General features: G+C 42.3%; 1 protein-coding gene across 1 annotated transcript; it reads left to right on the top strand.

The window, feature by feature from the left end:
- The first annotated feature begins 256 nt into the window (after positions 1 to 256).
- DUSP5 (dual specificity phosphatase 5) lies at positions 257 to 15,067 on the top strand. The gene is made up of 4 exons (XM_077455062.1): positions 257 to 677; positions 6,690 to 6,826; positions 10,305 to 10,524; positions 12,418 to 15,067. The coding sequence occupies exons 1-4, from the start codon at positions 317 to 319 to the stop codon at positions 12,816 to 12,818; spliced, it is 1,119 nt and encodes a 372-aa protein (XP_077311188.1). The 5' UTR covers positions 257 to 316; the 3' UTR covers positions 12,819 to 15,067.
- The last annotated feature ends 1,825 nt before the right edge of the window (positions 15,068 to 16,892 follow it).

Raw genomic sequence — 16,892 nt, 5'->3', positions numbered from 1 at the left:
TTGTATAGAAATTGTACAATCAGATTGTATAGACAGCAGGCCGGGGTATGATGTCCAATTTCTGGCCGACTGATCAGCGCAACCCGTTGTGTGCATAGACTAAGCTCGGCTCACAGCTCCCTCTAGCGGGGGAACTCTCCAAGAAGGAGGAGGGGCGGAGCCACACACAACTCCATGAATGAAGTCCTGACTCTCCATATATGGGCAGCGACGTCACGGGCGGGCGGCCCGATGAGATATAAGCGGCGTCCGCGGGATCCCCCGGAGCGGAAGTGTCATTTAAAGAGCTTGAGAAAGCGGCGACAGCGGAGCAGACATGAAGGTCACCTCTATAGAGAGTCGGCGGCTACACCGGTTGATCAGGAAGGAGTTCTCCCGGTGCCTGGTGCTGGACTGCCGCCCTTATCTGCCCTTCAGCGCCTCCAGCGTGCGGGGATCCATCAACGTCAACCTGAATTCTGTGCTGCTACGCCGGGCCCGGGGGGGAGCCGCTCCGCTGCACTTCGTGGTGCCTGAGGAGGGAGCTCGCTGCCGGCTCCGGGATGGACAGGTGTCGGTGGTGGTGGTCCTGGATGAGAGGAGCCAGAGGTGGCAGAAGCTGAAGGAGAGCCCGGCTCATATCGTCATCACCACCCTGAGCAACCTACCGGGGGCGCCCCGCATCTGCTTCCTGAAGGGTGAGTGTCGGGGTTCTGCTACCTACCTGAGGAGGATCTACTACCTACCTAGGAGTGGGGATCTACTAACTACAAGGGGCGAGAAGGGCATGTACTACCTTCAGGGGGGTTGTCATTCCTATAGGGGAGCCTATACCAATAGTAGCCTCTAAATCCTATAGTGGGATGGAGGGGATCTACTACCTATGGGGAGGGGGGGGGGGTCTGCTACCTTTAGGGCAGTCTGATGGCTATTAGAATCTAATACTTATGGGGGTGTCTGGGGCTCTATCTATAGGGGATCCAATGCCTATAGAGGGGGTGAAGTGGATCTGATGTCTATTGCAGGGATCTGACACCTATAGAGGGGATGGGGAGCATCTGATACCTATAGGGAGTTGGAATATCTACTACCTATAGGACATTTAATACTTAGAGGCTAATGGTAATCTGATTTCCATAGGGGGGAGTCTGATCATATAGGTTCAACTAGATGGACTTGCGTCCCTATTTATTTATTTTTTTCAGCCTAACTATGCAACTATATAAGGGGTCTACTACCTAAAGAGAATCAATGTGATCTGTTTTATATAGGTGGTTTATTACCCATAGGGGATTTAATACCTTTGGAGAATGGAGGGGATCCTATCATATAGGACAATATTTCTCAACTCCAGTCCTCAAGAACCCCCAACGTGTCATGTTTTTTAAGCTTCTGTTATTTTGCATAGGCGATTTGATCAGTTTCACTGCTTTAGTAATTGCCACAGCCATATTTCATTTGAGGGGAGTCCTGAAAGCCTGACCTGTAGGAGGGTGGGGGTACTTGACTAGAGTTGAGAAACATTGTTTATAGGGGACTTAATGCCTTAATAGGATGGCAGTGATCTGATTTATTTAGGGCAATCTGATCATATAGGGGGGTTACTACCAATAAGGGTTCTAATAATTAGAGGCGATCTGATGCATATAGGTGGTTTAATGCCAATAGAGGGGATAAAGATGTGCTGCCTATAGAGGGACTAAGGTGCCTATATGGGGTGGGAGGGTATATGGTACCTATAGAAGGGGGATCTGATGCCTATAGGGAGACGGAGCTGGAGAGAGCTCCACCTGAAGGGTGAATGTTTTTTGTAGGGAACAGGAGACCTGCTTGCTGCTCTATAGAAGGGGAATGTGGGGGATCTGCTCCCTGGAGGACAGTGACCTTATAATGGGGATGGTGAGGTTCTGCTGCACAAGGGATGACTGCTAAGCTGTGTGTGTGTGTGTGTGTGTGTGTGTTTTTATATTTAGGGAAAAATTTAATTTGCTAAGTGGAGATAACCTGGTTACAAAAAATCTTCCTATATCTTCTACATTGGAGCATATGTCTTTGCATCAAGCATGACTCATTTCCTCCATCTGAAACACTATTGGGGGGGGGGGGGGGGCAAATACTTTGTATACTATGTTAGTACATTTTGTACTTTTCATAGCCTGAACTTAGACTATTTCTATCCCTTGATTTAGTTGTGGTTGGAGAGAATTATTTTATAGTACACACTTCTCAGTTCCCTTCTCATGAGATCCTCGCTGGATCTTGCTACAGATCTGTTCTCATATCTTCCTTATCTATAGTTTACTGATATACATAAATACTGTGTCCTAGTCTAGCCTTATTTATGACTGATATTAATGATCATTGATAACAAATCCTAACAATTACTGATGAAAGTATAGCTTCTTCACTATGGGAGTGCAGTTGTAGAAGTAATTGTCAGGGAACTATTGTTAGTTTGGGGATGTCAGCAATGCTAAAACGATTGACTTGTGTCATATTTTTCAGCTAAATTGTGATATTTCAGTTATGACTTGGTTGTCTCAGATGAGGTGTCTATTTCCCCATATTGCAGTTTTAGAATCTGTCATTTGATTTCCAGAATTCTGAAACTGATAATGTGGAGAGGAAACGAGCTCATCCTGTATATGGCACAGGAAGCAAACTACAGCCAACCACGCAGAATACAACGTGACTGTACAGTCTTTACAGCTATGTAGTCTAAGTGGCTCTTTTTTTTATTTTTATTTTTTTAAGAATATTGCATTATACAAAAAAGAACTGCATAAGTTAGTTTATCAAGACTTCTCTTTTTTTTTTTTTTTTTTTTCTCATCTTTTCCGATACTAGGAAAAGAAAACATGACAATCAACCCCTGATCCTGCTCCTAAACCGATGTAGTCATTTATAAGATTTCAAAGGGAAACATATTTTTAGGATGCCTTCTTGATTTGGATACAAACTGGAAAGTTTAGGTACATTTTCACATTGCATAGTTTTTTGGTTAACTCTAAATGAGATTGTAAATAGATTCTACAGTCACATTGAAAGGCATGGTGAGCCTTAAAGAACCCATGAGGGATTTTGACAATTTTTGAATTCAGCATAAAATCAGATTGTGAAGATCGAAGTAGTTTGTGCAGTGCTATACAAAATAGAGGGAGACTGTACAGTTCTAATAAAATCAAGACCAGGGTTAGCAGAACCCTGTTCATAAAAGCTTACAATCTAAAGGATTTGTACAATCCAGCTTTGATTTGGTGTAATCTTAGTGCAAAGACTATGCGCAGTCTTTCTTTCCGTGCTTGTGGTGAGGAAAACAAACATATTTTTTAAAGTGAAAAGTCGAGGCAAGAACTAAGCAAGCACTTGTAAATTAATGAAGGGGGGGGGGATACTGAAACATTTCGTGTCAAGAGTTGAATGTCTGTTTTCATCAGGATGTGTCATAAATAGTGTCTCATCAGCTGCAGGAAGAAGCCGTTTAGTTGAATCATCTCTATTCCTCTGCTGTAAGGGGTTAATGGCACACAGTAGGATGTGTATCTCAGCTGTACCTACAATGGGTGCAATAATCTGCAGCTTGTTAATGGGGCTGTAAAGTCATCACCCCCTGGGGGGAGGCAGCTTCCCCTGGTAGGATATGGCTTGTTAGGATGAGGTTAGTGGCAGGTCAGGAGGGGGGGGGGGGGGGGGGGGTTGTAGTTGTCCTTGCAGTTTGTGACATTTAGGATGCAAATAGCAGAGGTGTTATGTAAATTGCACAGCAGAACTGTTGATAAGGCTGGGAAGTGGTCTGGCTGATTGAGCTGGCTCCTGGGCTCATCTGGCACTTGGCTACTGATCTGGATCTGTCTTATGTATAAGCTTGTCTGTTTAGTGGATTACTAGTGTGTTATCTAATGTATTTTTGTCTGCTAAGCTGGACCCAGACACTAGGGGGCATCTGGAAGGGCAGACACAATCTGACTATTAGCGGGGCCCTACACAAGGTCCAATCCTTGTTTACAATGAAATGATCGCACATGCATTCTGTTATTGGTTTAAACTTTGTGGCATGAAGGAACCCTTACAGCTAAACTCTAGACTGATGGGAGTACAGCTCTGATCGATGCATATTTTTTAAAATATTTATGAAAGACGGGGTGATACCCCATTAAAAAAAGCCAAAGTTGGTGGCTTCAAGTAATACACCAGTCATTTTTTTGTTTTTCACATAAGGGTATGAGCATAAATGACAAACAATTACAATAGAACTTTGATGTAACTGAAGTTATAGAGGAGTCAAGTTTTAGGTAACGGGTCAGCGGGAAGGTCATTGATACATAATCAACTATTTTTTATTTTTTTTTATGCACACAAATATCGACATTGCCTCTTGTAGTCCCTGTATAGCAGACCTGGAGCATGAGGAAAAGCGGCACAAGGAACCAATTGGGTTAATTTCCTAAAGGCAAATGGACTGCTCTGTGCAAGGGTATTTGAGCCAGAGTTTAGTAAATGAGGTGAAGCTTTATTTTGCAAAGAATACCCAATCATATGCAAGGAACATAAAAAAATAAAAATGTTTGCTTGCACATGATTGGATAATGGGAATCAGCAGAACTCTCCCTCATTTATTAAAGTGGTTGTAAACCCTTACAAACCACTTTGACCTACAGGTAAGCCTAGTTTAAGGCGTACCTGTAGGTCCAAGAAATATCTCCTAAACCTACAGTTTAGGAGATATTTACAATAAGACAGGCACTGCTGTCTACAGCGCATGCGCCGTAGACAGCAGTGCGCAGGCACACTATCGCAGTTGGTAGCATGCCGCTGCTAACAGTGATATGCCGTTAGTGGCGGCTCCCGTGCGCATGTGCGGGAGTGATGGCATCGCTGCTCCAGAGCAGCGATACCCGGAAGTAGATAGACACTCTGTGCTACAGGGGACAACGGTGACATTGTTGGCTCCTGTGTCAGGTAAGTGAGACATAATGGGTTACTATTTGATGCATAGTAGCCCATTACTACTTTGTCTCCCTGCAAAGGTAAAGCATAAACCCTGATGGCTTTACTTCCTCTTTAAACTGTGTAGCAGAGTGACTTTTTAATAATAATAAAAAATAATTCTGGTTAGAGCACAAGATGTTCCTATAGATTTTTAAGATGCTCAAACTGGGCATGTCATCTCCTCCTTGGGAACCTTAACAGACTTTCCAGCAAATTGAAAACTGCATATATGCCATAAGTGCTCTGGTTGGGCAGAAGGACTTGCCTCTTCTTACAATCATTGCAATTTGTTAGGGCATTGGTTGATGTATGCAGCTTTTTATTTCCCCTAAACTGGTTTCTTTAAGGATTTTCATACCATCCATGGCTTAATCATTCACACAGCCATCTTCCATGAGAAAGGTTGGTGACCAGATTGTATGCCCTCAGTGGTCAGCATCTAGTAGGTGCTGTAACTGTAATTTCTGCTGCTTCCTTTTGCCTTAAGTGGCGACACCACAAGAATGTCACCTATCTCAATTGCTGATAGGTGTGGGTGGATGGGATTGTACTCCGATTTTAGTTGTTTTACCTAATGTGTATAATGTATTGTTTACTTCTGTTTATAGTGGTCCCTTTAATGGTGCCTGTACTGTAACCATTTAATTGAATGAAAGGCTTGTCTATCGATGTTTCCAATTCAGTGAAGTGCAATTAGCACTGTCAGATCTCCTCCCCTTGTCCTGGGTTACCTTCCTGCCTGCCCCCCCCCCCCACAGGAGGCAAAATTGCTAATCGCCTCCTATTGACTCTCTGCAGTTCTTTTATCCCATGAGCTGGGATTAATGCAGGGCAGATGGGGACGGTCTGGAACAGCCTGCTCTGGTGGCAATTATCATCACACAAGGAGTGATTGCATCGCACTGATGTGTCACCACCTAGCTGATGATCACCGTGCATTCTGTAAACGGCTTGATCATATTAGATGTACTAATCAACCCATGTATATGAAATAAGTGTTATATAATTGTCCCTGTGCCTTTCTTTGGGAACAGGGTGTAGGTACATTGGGAGGTCAGGGATTTGTCTGCTGTGTAACTAAGTGTTGCATGAGTTACAAAAGTAGCACTTTTTATATAGTTACATTTGGTTTTCCAGAATGGTGCAGAACAAAACTTGCATCTGATTATATATCGCCTATGAATCACTTATGTGAATGTATAGTATGTAAGGAGCTGTGTAGATTGATGGCACGAAATGCCTATAATAAAAATTGTTCATTTACTAAAACTGGATCACTCAAAATCTGATGCAGCTGTGCATAGTAGCCAATCAGTACTTCAGATTGTAGAGTTAAGCTTTGGCAAAAAAACTGGAAGCTGATTGGTTTCTATACAGAGCTGCACTAGTTTTTGCACTCTAGTTTTAGTAAATCAACCCCAATATTTTCCATGTAACTTTCTTTCAGGATTCCCACATTTTCCCAATTAGAAAAATGTGTGACTCTTGGGTGGCAACTGTGAATCCATAAACTAACAAGTGTTTACTGTACTTGTAGTTGACAAGGAAACTACTGAGGTCTAGCAATCTTAATTGATTACTGAAGATCAAGCTTTATCTCCTTGAGCAATAAGGCTTCTCCCATATATGCTGCATATAGACTTTTTCCTTTGAAGACACCTTAAAATATGAATAAATTATCATTTTACTTCATTGTTGTAATAACTTGTTCTGTCCTTCAGGTGGATTTGAATCTTTTCGCACAGAATACCCAGAATGCTGTGTGGATCAGAAGAGTTTATCGCAGGAAGAAAATGACAGCACTCCGAACCACCTTTGTGAGAAGCTTTCCTCCTTCCACAAGCCATCATATGATCAGGTACAGGGCTCTCCTCCTCTCTCAATTTGCCTTTATTTTATGTTTTTGAGGTGCATCCCTGTTTTTAAAGTAAACCTTTGCTCAGGCTAACAATTGCATATTCTGAACAAAGTAGTAAATGCACTTTAACACAAGCCCTCATTTACCTCTGTAGCTATTGGCATTATGGGGAAATTCACCTTCAAGGTTCATAACACACATTCCCAACTATTTTTTTTTATTTTCTACGGAAGGCAGAATCTTGGCAGGCTGTCATTCCTCTAATGTAAATGCACAGCAGGTGTTTCTAATCTAAGCTGTTAGAAATTGACTGTAACTGGCTGAAGCTGTGATCTTTGAGGATCCTTCAATAGGAAAGAGTTAAACTGTCAGTTTTTTGCTGTCTTGTTGGGGAGATTTCACTTCCTGTCCTAAACATTTTAGAGGAAAGAAATGAGAGTCCCTACTAAATGAAAGGAATTCCCTGGTTTGCATACCCAATGGATAAATGCATGTCCTCTATACATCAGACATCAATATATAATTCCAAATGCAAATGCATTTGGGGAGGAAGATTTTGGCAAAAAATACAATGGCATAAGGGACACACTGAAGGTAATGTCCCTTGTGCTGTTTTTTAATATTCTTTTTTAATTTTAATTTTTTTTTTTTTGTGGAGTAAACTTGGGCTTTAAGGGGCACTTTACTCATTGTAAAATTGTACTTTAATCAGTTCTATCCACCCCCAGTCCACCAGCTAAAATACTTGTCTTCAACCAGCTATCATCTATGTGCCAGATGTCACACAGTCTCTCTTAATGTCCCCGACAGGTGTTAGTTTTTTGCAAATGTGTGCCATGGCCAAGTAAAGCACTGTGGAAATTGACTGCCCCATATAAGTACCTGTAAGAAGTCCTGCTCGGGTGATCCAGTAGAGTATGGCTTGCCCATAGAAATTAATGGGGCAGTGGCATGTATGTGCATTGGAGGTTTTTGTGGGCAGGGCACACATCAAAGCTGGTTAGATTGAGGAAGATGTAAGTATTTGAGGTGGTGGGAGTATTGATCTTCAGCATCCAACGAAAACTGAAATGCCAGTTGTGGTTGACCTGCTCTTTCAAATGATACTGAAAGTTGTTCAAAAGTTTTTGCTCCTCAATTCTTCTGTATAGAGAATAGCTGAAATATAGGGAAAATTTTCCTTAAACTGTTGCAGCTGAGCAAGCCCTGCAAGGGTTAAGCTTTGTGCAAATGCCTTTCCGCCCGTTAAGCTTCTTTCCATTAGCGGGATATGGGCTTGTGAAAGGCTGTGCTTCTGAAGATCAATAGAGATATTATTGCTTCCTGTTTGAAAATGTGTGGTGCTGGACCATGCTGAGGAGATGGCTGAAAGCAGAAAATAGCATTTGACTCATCTCCTCTCCCCTATAGATCTGTATATCTTTTGGCGCTATAATTACCCAGGCACCTTCCTGCCGTATCCTTTTTCCACTTAATTATTGATGGCGAGATTGTCCTGGTAGCGGATGTGTAATGGGAAACTCAAGTGCATCCATGACCGTTTAAAATGATGGATGGCAAGCTATCCAGAAACCTAGTGTGTGGCTTTTCTTATATTGTAAATTGCTGCAAGATATTAAAAGTAAATGTACATAAACGTGACACAAGGTAGGCTTGCCTGTCTTATTTGGTGCCTTGGCAGCCTGTCATAATATGGTTGTAAATCCTTAAATATACCCAGTGATGTGATTAGCTCTCAGATGATGATGAAACACCCTCCCATATAAGTTGTACCTGTTTATCTGCAGTCTTCTCTCCTGTACAGCCCTTCAAAATAAAGTTTACATGGCATTTCTGAGCTTCCAGAGGCAGGGTTTGGGGATTTGACATCACACTGCACAGCATAGAGTAGTAAAACTGAGTGTAATCTGAGATCTGAGTTGGGGGGGGGGGGGGGACATGCCTCCCTCTACAGTCTCATTGGTAAACATGCACAGCTGAGGATATCAGTCACACATTGTGTGCTGGAGCACCCCTCTCCTGTCCCCCTAGGATCCCTTTGAGCTGGCATAACTTCTCAAAAGAAAAAGCAGAGGCAAGAGACAGCAGACAAGTCTCATTAGGAGCTTTGGACTGAGGCACATACAGTACATGCTATAGAAGGCTATGCCTTGCTGCTTTTTCATTTCAGAGTTTTATAACCACTTTAAATAAATGCTTGTTAACATGCAAAATAAGGTGTTGCCTAAACACCCCAAAGTAAACAGGTGCAAATGGGCCCTTGAAATGCACGGCATTTTTTCTCTTGCTTAGCAAAACCATTACATTTGTTAGAATTCCCCCCCCCCCCCCCCCCGCCTGACCCTACCAAGAGTGTCAATGGTGACCTTTAGCTCTTTTTTGGTAAAATGTAGTTTTATATCTTGTAGCAGAAATACTTGCAAAGCATTTTTTGGGTTATTTTAGCGCAAGGATATAATTTTTGCACAATTGGGCTAATGTTGGTTGATATCCCCCCTGACACCGCCACCTCTGCTCCTAATGTCAACTGCAGTTAAGACCACGGCGGCATATACTTTAGGAGGCTTAAAGGATTAGGGTAACTGACAGCTCCATCTTGTTTGTAACAAGAGGTTACAAAGTCAAGTGCGCATCCTGTCTGTTAAAAGCACAGATTTTGAGATTAGCCAGATTGGGGGGGAAGAGTGTGAGCATGAGTTTTTGTATGAGCATTTTGCCTGATCTGGGTTATGCTTGAAGGTACTGTGCTTACCTGGGGTAGGAAGCAATGGAGGCGTTTTTCAGTGCCTCTTTCCTCATCCATGTGGGCTGGACAGCAGGAGGTTGTGTGGGTTTAATGTGATTCACTGGCTTCTAATTCCAGGGTACAAAGCCAAAGATCACAAATATAACACAACATTCCACTTTTAGATTGGCGCTGTTTCATCATGAATATTACTCATAGTCTTGAAGAACCCACTTTGCTATTCTAGTCACCGAACAATCAATATTAGTGGGTTTTGTGGCAGCTCTGTTCTGTGCATGTAATAACATTTAAATGTGTGCGTAATAAAACATTATACAGATATAGCTTCAGACCTAGAATAGCCGCAAGGTTTGACATACTATAGCTTTTTTTTTTTTTTTTAAGCTGAACTCCAGCTGTAGCTACAATTGATTGTGAAGTCATGTTCTTTTTCCTAAAATAAAGACTTTAATGCTTACCTGCTCTGTACAATGGTGTTGCAGAGAGGGGCCCCTTACCTCATCTTCTGGGGTCCCCCACTGGCACTATCTGCTGCTCCCCCTTCTATGTTCCCCCATATCAAGCAACTTGCGGAAGCTCTCAAGCTGATCTGTGTGCATCCATAGACAGACACACACATTTCCAAACACCCAGCCCCAACTAGAGGTCACTGGACTTATGACAGACTCAAGTTTTTTTTTTTTAAATTTGTTTCTGATGAAACTTAGCTTTTGTTCATATTATCTTTTTCAGGGCAGTCCGGTCGAGATCCTTCCATTCCTCTATCTTGGCAGTGCCTACCACGCGTCTAAGTATGAATTCCTCTCCGGCCTTTGCATTACTGCCTTACTCAACGTCTCTAGGAAGAGTACTGGATATAACAAAGACCAATATGACTACAAATGGATTCCTGTGGAAGACAATCATACCACAGATATCAGTAGCCACTTCCAAGAGGCTATAGATTTTATAGGTGAGTGAAGCTGTTCTTTGCATAGTGAGAAACTAATTTATTTAAAATAAAAATGTTCCGCATGATGGATTTTCTCATTTTTTCTTACTAAGGCTGAAATTTTTTCATACCACGTATTAGGTTATGTAGTGCAGAACACTGTTCAAAGCTGAGCTCCAGGCAAACTGCTAAAAAACACACTATTTACATGCCAAATGATTGGTATTTTTGCATATCCAGCCCTGAGATTTATACAGCTCTGCCACAGCACTATTTGGCCTAATTTTTGTTCATTGCTGTGTTTAAGTAAAACACATAGGTCTTGTCCCTCTCCCAGCCTATGACTAAACGGTGAAAGGAGAAGCGGCAGACTGATCTAATCTGTCACTCTGCTCTAACCCTTTCGGCATGCTCCATGCACTGCACCAGAATTGATTGGCTCATTGTGTCACTTTTACTTTTCCCCTCTGAGCTTTGGGCTTTAAAGATTTTAGATTTTTTTTTTTTGATTTGGATAAATGAGTCTTGGGTAATTCTAGCCTGTGATTAAAAGTGAAAATTAAAAATGGACTCCCTAAACTTAGCCTGCTTTTGCAGTTCTATGTTGTCTGTATTAAATTTGCAAATTTGGCAGTTCAGCCTTCCTGATAAGGGTCCATTCCCACCACAGTGCAGTTATTTTATTTTTTTTCTCATGAAAGGTAGGTTATGGCTTGCATTGGCATTGTTAACACCAGGTTAGTGCTTTCCAGTGTTTCAGAAAAAAAGTACAACATGCTGCTTTTTTCCTATACAGAACTGTACTAGAATGCAGTACTAGAAATGCATCTAATGCAGCAGACCCCAGTACAGTGGAAAAAAATAATGGGGTGGAGGAGGGTTTGGAGATGGAGCATCTGGAAACACATCCAGAACCGATCTAGAGGATGTTTTTGTAGTGCGAACAGGCAAAAAATGTTTTAGTTTAAATGGCGCAAAAAAATCTCAGTTGCAATGTTTAGAAAATGCAATTGGACTACCCAAGTCTTCAAAAATCTGTATCAAATATGCAAAGGCTTCAGACCGGGTTAGCAACTTGGAATCAATGCAGATTATTAAAAGGTTGTAGAACAATTCTATGCAAAGAACTGTCTTAGGTTAATTTCAGGTTACACAAGAACATTTTGAATGTTACTGCATAATGGATAGCAGCATAATACAGGGTGCTCGGGGGTTTAAACATTTTTACAACTATCATCCCTAAAGTCCAACCATTAAAGTCTTTGTGGCTGTTTTAAGGCCATTAGAGAATTCTTCAAAGCTGGACATAAACAGAACAGCTTTGTAATTACAGGATCTAGTGCTCTACCATGGGCAATTTGTCTTCAATAGGAGGCAACTTCTGTTGTGTCTGAGGACAAAGCCTGTACTGGGCAATACAACTGGTTAATGGCTTGGTGACTGCTGACCCCTCTAAATGCCTAGTGGTCAACAGGTACTTTCCTTGGCTTGATTAGTATTTTGTTCTTGGGGTGTGTTTAATATACACCCCAGAATGAACTTGGGAGAGGTCAGCCAATGTCTATACAGATGTGTTTTGAAGCCATTTTAAGATGCTGTAAATGTAATAACCACATGTCATAAGCCCTGGGGGGGGGGTTGGGGGTAATATTTGAGAAACAACCCTCCTTTGTGATGAGCAACTTTGGCTTTGTTTTCATGGGTTTTAATGAGTGCTATCCTGCACTGTGCATGCATGGAGTTGAGCACTTGTATAGCATTTAGGTGGAGGCAGACCGTAGAGTTTTTCATCAAATATATTCAAATATCAGTTCTGCATCACAACGCATGCATAGGACTAGAGGCACATGTTTTGTTTTGCATAGGTGTGTTCATACAGTTGTATTTATTTGTGTAATTTTGATCTGTTTGCAGATACTGTGAGACACTCTGGAGGCAAAGTCCTAGTTCATTGTGAGGCTGGCATCTCTAGGTCGCCTACCATATGTATGGCCTACCTCATGAAGACCAAACTGTTTCGCCTGGAGGAGGCCTTTGAGTACATCAAGCAACGCCGTAGCCTTGTTTCTCCCAACTTCAGCTTCATGGGCCAGCTCCTTCACTACGAGTCTGAAATCTTCTCTTCCAAACCCAGTGGCCCCCTCATGTCTTGCAAAAGAGACTCTGTTTCCTTCTTCGCCGAGGACATGAACATTGGCCAGCACTTTGAGGGGTCTTGTTTCACTTTCCCCACTTCTGTCTTGACCCCTGTTCCTCTCAGGTCTCCTGTACACCAACTTAAACTCAGTCCAATCACTGCGACTTCTTCCTGCTGACATATGTGCCGTAGATACGGTGGACTAAACTGTGAATACAGACTTTAAAACAAAGTGCAATACAATAGACGGTGTCACTAGTCTACGGCACACAATGTGCCAACCTACAAGTTGCATCCTATGCTTTAAAGACTTTACGTTTGCTGTTCCAAAACTTGGATTACGTTTACAAACTTGGATATGTCCTGTTGCAGTTACACAAATTCTACCGAGAGAAAATGTATTTTATGACTCTCGTAAAATTGAGGGTATGGAATTTTACCCTCTTAATAGAGGATTGTTCTAGCACAAACCCATGCAGTGTAATCTCAGTTGATGGGTCTGAGTAGCAATAAGTTGTGTAGAATCTGGGATGTTTACATTGAATGTAGATAAAGTGGTAGGTGAAGACCACCTTGTACACTGCAACTGGTAGTGTAACTCGATTGAGGTGTTGCAGGTGTCCAGTGCTGGGTTCTTGCCACCTTTGTGAAGTAGGTGGAGGACAGTGCCATTCCTTGGCTCGCCTCCTCCTTGGGGCACTTACCCCAGAGTACCTGGAGTTAGAAAGGTCTGTCAAGGCCCAACAGTCTCCCCTGAGATGACTTGGTGAGAACTAACTACTTAAGCATTTGAAAATGTGTTGACATATATTTCTAAAACTGAGCTGTACAACTTGTTCTGAGATCAGACCTCTTGGGCTGAAGGAGGCTGAAGATAGCTGGTAGTATTCCATAGGAATACAAAGTCTTGACAGGTACTGGAAAAATTACTCCCCACACAGCACATTCAGTATTAAAGTTCTGAAACTGTTGCATATTTATCTGTGAATTTTGGCTTTCTTGACAACTTTAATTCTTTGACTTGAAGTGGGAAGATTTAGATCCTCCAACAGTCTTTACTGCTGCCTTTCTCAATGATTAGAAGATTTGTCTACTTCCTGTTGTGGTGACTGATGCCACATAGATCAGGAAGTAAGGTAAAATCACCCCTAGGGGGGTTAAGACTCCAATAAATATGAGGGTCTAACTCTTCACTATACAAAACCACATAAAATATTTTTGCTTCTCTTAAAACCTTTCATACAGACCAAACCGAATTTGGTGTCCCTTTCTGATGAATCTTGCCAATTTGTTCAATATACAAGACAATCTGGGCCTGTTTGTAAAGGGGAGCAAAAATCTTTGCAGCCACCGATGAGAAGGAAGCGCCCAGTCTTCCATTCTGGAATGGTAAATATAATTGGGTTGAAATTTGTAGCAAATGGCCGTTTGTTAAAAAATTCACATAGCTATCTTCACATTGAGTGTTTTTGGCTTTCAAGATTTTTTTTTTTTAAATGCATGATAACACCCATTAAGATTCCAACATTGTATCTTTTTTTTTTTTTCCTGGGCAAGATCCTGTAAGCCTGTAGTATACTGCAGGGCTGGGCTGAGTTATTTGCATGCCCAAATGTATAGGGAACAATGCACTAGTTATGTTTAAAATAACAAGCAATATTTAAAAGTCCTGATGGTGTTGGTGCAGCCTTGGTGACCATACATGGAAAGGCTTGATTAAAAAAATGCTTTGGATATTCCAGATCCCAAGCATTTGGTAGAACCTTAACTATTGTTTGGCCTTTTTCTGAGTGTTGAACAATGTAGGCAGGGTTTTAAACAGCCACGAATGAGTGGCATTCAAATGGAATGGGTAGCAGCTTAAATATAACCCTTTTTTTTTTTTTTTTTTTTTTATCCGGTGTCCTCTTTTGGCCACTTTTGAGAAATTATTTTTCCAGGCTATCTGTACACTACAGATGTTGGAAATTCTAAATCTAAACCTTTCTATTTTTTTGGCTTTGTACTGTCCACAGAACCCCTGAATCATAAAAACATATGCATTTGTAGGATGCATATGCACATGCTTCCAGTTCTGGAGTCAAATGTTTAGTGGATTTCAAGGTTTCAAGGCACAAAAAATGGGCATGGTGATATCAAAAAAAGCTTACTGGACAATCCTGCCCTGTGTATGGTCACATTAAGGCTGTTGATTCCATGGCTGTAATATTAACACTGGAATGTTTACCATTAACCTTTTGGCTGCTGGAAGAATATAACTGATTTCAGCAATAAAGAGGTCAATAATACTACTGTATACAGATGAGTTGTTGCTCCATATCAGAATATTACAAGGTACCATGCAATAACTTGTTTTGTCTTTGTGTACTTTTTATGTTGAAGGTTTCCTTCCTTGTGCCAATAAACGTGCTTTTTTTAAATTTAAAAGGTTTGGCTTTTTCTTGAGAAAGTTGGTGGTTATGAGGCTGAAGAGCATAAATATGGTTTAGAAGGCTCCATGTACACTGGACTTTAAAATAACATTAAAAAATGGCAGTAGTTTTGCAGTGAGCTGTTTAATGTTTTTGCAATACCGTTTATTAGCATTTTTTAGGGTGTGGGGTCCCCCCCCAATTGATCAAAAACATTAAACACTGAGCCATGTTTTTGAATTTGTCAGTGTTTGAGTGCTTGGCGGTTTTGTGGTCAGAAAAACGACTCCGGAATAGGGATGAGCTTCGTGTTAGAGTCGAACCCATGTTCGACTCTAACATCGTCTGTTCGGCGAATTTCCAAATGTTGTGGGCCGTTCGCGCCAAATTCAAGTGGCGCGTCATGGCCCATAATTCACTGTGACATTGCAGTGCATTGCTGGCTGCTGATTGGCCAAGCATGCACTATGACCCCCATGCTTTGGCCAATCACAGTGCAGAAAAACTGAGGGCCACAATTGGCCAAAGCCAGGGTGGCTTTGGCCAATTATGTCTCAGGGGGTTTAATACACGCCCCACACTATAAACAAGGTTGCCATGCAGGCAGCCTTATAATGTGTTGTGGTGGTGGAGAGAGATGGACAGTGTCATTTGATTTAAGTTAGATAGAATAGGCAGGCGAGTCAATTGGCTTCAGTTAGTGTGTAGAGGATATATAGGCATCCTGTGTGTGTGTGTGTGTGTGTGTGTGTGTGTGTGTGCGCATTATTTTCACTTGGTGTACGGTGTCCTTTGTACAGTGTGCACTTAAAGCTTTACATGAATACAATTGCCGGTGTTCTCATACAAATACAGGCAGGGAGCTGCAGTATTTTGTGTCCTTTGCACAGTGCACCTAAAGCTTGCCTGAATACAATTGCTGGTGTTCTCATACACTAATACTACAGGAAGGCAGTTTATTCTCCTAGCTGCAGTATAATTGGTATTCATGTATATATGTGTGTCCCAGCTTGGTGCAGCTACATCTCCCTGCAGGCCATTAGTATGTCTGGAAGGCCAACAAGGAGAGGCAGACAGTCACGAGCCAATAAGAGGGCAGGCAGGCTCTGTCTAGAGGTCCTGGACTCGGTGCATCCTCATCAGCATGTGGCCATGGGACACGCTTGTCCTTTTTTTTTCAGCAGCTGGCTGTGTTGAACCGCAACATGCTGAAGACTTGGTAGTGGATGACCAAGCCCTCAACCGCTCTCACCCAGGCTCAGGGTACTTTGTCTGGCAAAGCAGCTGCCAACGTGGCCTCTTCCCTCGGCTCAATGGCATCAGTCACTCCTTACCTAGCCCCACCATGAGTCTCCTGAGCTGTTTGACCACAGTGTTTGGTACATGCTCCAGGAGGATGCCCAGCATTTTGAAGGCCCTGGTGGTACCCATGTAGAGGAAGGCAGTAACGTGAGCCCAGAGAGGGGGTGTCCAAGGACCGCAATCTGGCAGTCATGTTCCCCCAGCTGCAGCATACTGAAAGGTTTGCTCCAGTGATGAGGGAGGGGATGAGGCCACGGACTCCACGTGGGTGCCTGATAGGAGAGGAGGAGTCACATCTCCAATGAGGCAGGATGCCCTCCAGAGGCCAGCATAAGGGCAGCACACAGACTGAATCACTCCGCATATGCAGGGTGCTACTGTCTCTGCGCGTTAGTCCAAAATTTCTTTGGTGTGGGCCTTTTTTGAGATGAGCGCATCAGATCGCACCGCTGCTATTTGCAACATATTTCTCAAGTGTATCTTGCATGGCCAAAACATCAGCCTCTTGGGCACCACATCCTTGACAGGACATATGTCGA

This window comes from Lithobates pipiens, unplaced genomic scaffold (genome assembly GCF_037356315.1).
Source record: "Lithobates pipiens isolate NorthernLeopardFrog02 unplaced genomic scaffold, aLitPip1_a1.2 Scaffold_25, whole genome shotgun sequence".
In the NCBI taxonomy this organism is placed as follows: Eukaryota; Metazoa; Chordata; class Amphibia; order Anura; family Ranidae; genus Lithobates; species Lithobates pipiens.
This window is presented reverse-complemented; position numbering and strand designations above follow the sequence as displayed.